This window comes from Chiloscyllium plagiosum, chromosome 14 (assembly GCF_004010195.1).
Source record: "Chiloscyllium plagiosum isolate BGI_BamShark_2017 chromosome 14, ASM401019v2, whole genome shotgun sequence".
Classification (NCBI taxonomy): domain Eukaryota; kingdom Metazoa; phylum Chordata; class Chondrichthyes; order Orectolobiformes; family Hemiscylliidae; genus Chiloscyllium; species Chiloscyllium plagiosum.
The window spans coordinates 6,367,607-6,372,226 of record NC_057723.1 but is presented as its reverse complement, the minus strand read 5'-3'; the positions used below and the strand labels follow the sequence as shown (position 1 = coordinate 6,372,226).

The window sequence follows — 4,620 nt, the reverse complement described above, 5'->3', positions numbered from 1 at the left end:
ATAATTTTGTAAACCTCTATAAGGTCACCCCTCAGCCGCCGATGCTCCAGGGAAAACAGCCCCAGCCTGTTCAGCCTCTTCCTATAGCTCAAATCTACCAACCCTTGTGAAACTTGAATGGGTTCAGAAAAGATTTACAACATCTTCCCGATAGGAAGGAGGCCAGAATTGTGCACAATATTCCAACAGTGGCCTAACCAATGTCCTGTACAGCCACAACATGACCTCCAAACTAATTTTTCTTTTGAATTTGGGAAACTCTTCTGACACTTTAGGTACACAGCAGTGTCCAAATTTCATTCTCGCTTATAATTTAAAACCAAAAACATGTGGACCTTACAATCAGCAGCAGATTAAGTCAAAGAAACAGGCCATTTGGTCCATCAGGAAAATGCTAGCAATACTGCTCCACACAAGTTTCGCCCCCCCCCCCCCCCCATTTCCTCATGTCCCCTGTCAATATATTCCTTTCTGCCTCACGGGGTGAGGGGGGAATGGGTTCAATCTTCTGAACAGCAGGAATACTCACCCAATGTGCCATCACAGTGTAATCCCTTCTCACCCCGGCATTTTTAGTGGCTGGTGCTATGCCCAAACCTTTTAACAACCTGATATATAGTCAGCTGATCTGAACTCCTTACCCAAAACAGCTGGAGAGTAATTGGGTGGGACAGCTTCGAGACCAATGCACTGTCAGCCAAATACGTTCCTTTATTCCCGCATCTGTTCCTCCGCCTCTTCGTTTAAGCGACGGCAACTTCAGAGTAATCACACCTACAAGAAAAAGCGAAAATTCAAGATTGTAGATTAGATTACTTACAGTGTGGAAACAGGCCCTTCAGCCCATCAAGTCCACACCAACCCGACGAAGCGCAACCCACCCAGACCCATTCCCCTACATTTACTCCTTCACCTAACACTACGGGCAATTTAGCATGGCCAATTCACCTGACCTGCACATTTTTTTTTTGGATTGTGGGAGGAAACTGGAGCACCCGGAGGAAACCCACGCAGAAACAGGGAAAATGTGCAAACTCCACACAGACAGTCGCCTGAGGCTGGAAATGAACCCGGGTCCCTGGTGCTGTGAGGCAACAGTGCTAACCACTGAGCCACCATGCCGCAGAAATACATTCACCAACCAAGGACGCTGTTCAAAAACAAGGGAAGTAGCTGTAGCACTTTTCTCAACCTTTACAGTCATAAAGTGTTTTTGAAGCATATTCGCTGTTGTAGTGTAGGAGACTCAGCAGCATAGCTGTGCACAGGCAGCTTGAACAAACAGCGAGTACAGACTGACTCAGTACTGCACAGGGAATATCAGTCCAGGCTTTATGAAACCACAACATGCTGAGTGAAGAAAGACATTGAACCCAGGTCTCTGGTGCTGTGAGGCAGCAGTGCTAACCACTGTTCCACCGTGCCACCCAACGTGCCAGTCTATTGGCAAATATTTTCATGCAGAGGGTGGTACGTGTATGGAATGAGCTGCCAGAGGATGTGGTGGAGGCTGGTACAATTGCAACATTTAAGAGGCATTTGGATGGGTATAAGAATAGGAAGGGTTTGGAGGGATATGGGCAGGGTGCTGGCAGGTGGGACTAGATTGGGTTAGTCATTTGTGATCAGTCATTTTTTCGTGAGGCTGCCTGGAATGGTTTTTACTGTACATGCAAGGCATTATATAAATGTAGGGTTTAGGTCAGAGTGGTGTTGGAAAAGCACAGCAGGTCAGGCAGCATCTGAGCAACAGGAAAATTGACGTTTCGGGCAAAAGCCCTTCATCAGGAATAGAAGCAGGGAGCGTTCAGGGTGGAGGCTCCCTGCTTCTATTCCAGAAAGGCTTTTGCCCAAAACGCCAATTTTCCTGCTCCTCAGATGCTGCCTGACCTGCTGTGCTTTTCCAGCACCACTCTGATCTAAACTCTGGTTTCCAGCATCTGCAGTCCTCACTTTTGCCCCGTTGTATATGTAGCTCAAGGTCATTGGACCAGTGGGAAACTTCCTGACTACTGCAGTATTTAGTGAGAATCCAGTCTTAACACTAAACACAATTTAATTCCACTTGAAATGCAAATCCTTTTTTATTTATGACCTCAAACCATCCCAATGCATCTTCCATCCATTGAAATATCTTTTGATTTTTGTTATTCACTCATGACAGGTGCATCACCAGGTCAGTATCTATTGCGCGTCCCTAGTTGCCCCTTGAGAAGGTGGGGGTGAGCTGCCTTCTAGAACAGCTGCAGTTCCTGTGATTAGGTAGACCCACAATGCCCTTTGGGAGGGAATTCCAGGATTTTGACCCAGAGGCAGTGAAGGAACGGCGATATATTTCCAAGTCAGGACAATGAGTAGCTTGGAAGGGAACTTGCAGGTGATGTTCCAGATGGAACTGGTCAAGGGTTTGGAAGGTGATGTCCAGGAACCCTTAGTGAATTTCTACGATGCATCTTGTAGATAGCACATACTGCTGCTACTGAGCTTTGTTGGGGGAAGCAATGGATATGGTGCTAATCAAGCAGCCTGCATTATCCCAGATAATATCAACTTTGAGTAATGTTGCACCCGTCCAGGAAGTAGGGAGTATTCCATCACAATCCTGACTTGAGCCTTGTAGATGATGGACAGACTTTGAGAGTCAGGAGGCAAGTAGGATTCTTAATCTCTGACCTGCTCTGAAAGCCACCGTATTCATATGGTTAGTCCAGTTTCTGGTCAATGGTAACTCCCAGGGAGTTGAAAGCAGGGGATTTAGTCACGGTAATGCCACTGAATAACAACTATGATTGTGAGATTTTGTCTTATTGGAGCTGGCCATTGTCTGGCATTTTGATGGTACAAATGTTACCTAAGACTTGCCAGCCCAAGCCTGGACATTACCCAAGTCTTGTAGTGTTTGGACTGATTCAGACCTCACTTTTCCAAAATTGGGGATTCCATTGGGTTTCCAGGCACAACTTCCATCTATGTTGGAAAAATGACTCTCTGGCTAGTGGAACAATCAGGCTCAAAGTTCCCTTAGCAAAACCATGCCCACCATTCCAAATCAACCTATAACTTTCCCATTCAACTATTAATTTTATCATGAATAATTACTTGCAGGGTTAATTCCATCCCCATGGAGAGCAGGTATCATTCCAATGAATCAACACTACATTACCCTGTCGTCAACACATCATCCGTAAGGTGTGAAACCCAGAACCGCTTGTGGTTAAACTACCCTGGAGCCATAAAGGCTTTGGTTAACTGAAGATGAACTTCATGGTCTAGTCTGATTTTCTAACGTTTTTGAAACTAAAACACCATTTCTCAAAAGTAACAGCAGCCACTGAGCAACTCCAAAACATCCCAACTTCTCAATTATAACACTATCAACTCCTTCTACACTTTCATCTATGAATGTAAATGCAGTGTCCTTTAAAAGGGCCCAGTTCAATTCAGACACAGGGATAACACAACAACTTCCATCTTTCCATCAACTGGACAGGTGCAAGAGACTCCAGGAGAAGTACCTGTCAGGAACAAGTTGAAGCTTTTGGAAACAGGAGAGACTGATGACACTGCCAGTTCGCAAGGCGGCCAGGTCTGTCAATCAAAGGTTGCGCAGACGCAGAGCGGAAGAGTCGGACATCGCACAGAGCCGTGGTAATAGGGGACTCCATCGTAAGAGGAACTGACCGGGGTTTTTGTGGCAGCAGACCGGATTTAAGGATGGTGTGTTGCCTTCCTGGTGCCAGGGTGAAAGACATCGCGGACAAAGTGCAGGAGATCCTCAAGGACGAGGGTGAAGAGCCAGAGGTGGTGGTACATGTCGGCACAAATGATGTCGGAAAGAAGAGAAGGAACATCCTACAGCGGAACTTCGGAGATCTAGGTAGAAGGCTGAAAAGCAGGACGTCCAAGGTGGTTATCTCCGGTTTGCTTCCAGTTCCTCGGGCTAGTGTGGCCAGAAACAGGGAGATAATGGACTTGAACGTGTGGTTGGGGAATTGGTGCAGGAAGCAAGGATTTAAGTTCTTGGATCACTGGGGTATATTTTGTGGTAAGCATAAATTCTACAAGAGGGACGGCTTGCACCTTAATAGGTTAGGGACCAGCATTCTGGCAGGCAGGTTTTCTACTGCAACACCGCTACATTTAAACTAAGTAGCGGGGGGGAGGGGACAAGCTGGATGTTTAAAAAGGAAATTGAAGGGAAAGTCAGACCAAGAGAAGTCAAGAAAGACAACTGTATCAACAAAGCAGAAAACTCAGAAAGGGATCATGCTGTAAGGTTGAGTGAAATAAGGGTTGATGGGAAGGGCGAGAGCAGTAACAAATTAAAAATACTAAAAATGAATGCACGAAGCATTAGACATAAGATGGATGAGCTTGAGGCTCTTTTGGAAATTGGCAGATACGATATTGTGGGGATAACTGAGATGTGGCTTCAAGTGGACAGGGCCTGGGAAATGAATATTCAAGGATACACGTGCTACCGTAAGGACAGACTGATGGGCAGAAGGGGTGGGGTGGCCTTGTTGGTAAGGGACAATATCCAGTCCCTTGTGGGGGGGACCTAGAGTCAGGAGATGTAGAGTCAGTGTGGATAGAGCTACGAAATACTAAGGGTAAAAA

At 46.1% G+C, this 4,620-nt stretch overlaps 1 protein-coding gene across 1 annotated transcript in view; it reads right to left on the bottom strand.

Annotated features, from left to right (window-relative positions):
• The window catches only part of gemin5 (gem (nuclear organelle) associated protein 5), a 74,164-nt gene that overhangs the window by 50,836 nt on the left and 18,708 nt on the right, over nucleotides 1-4,620 (bottom strand). The window contains exon 6 of the mRNA XM_043704210.1: nucleotides 642-774. Within this exon, the coding sequence (XP_043560145.1) occupies nucleotides 642-774 (133 nt within the window). The remainder of the gene's footprint in view (nucleotides 1-641; nucleotides 775-4,620) is intronic.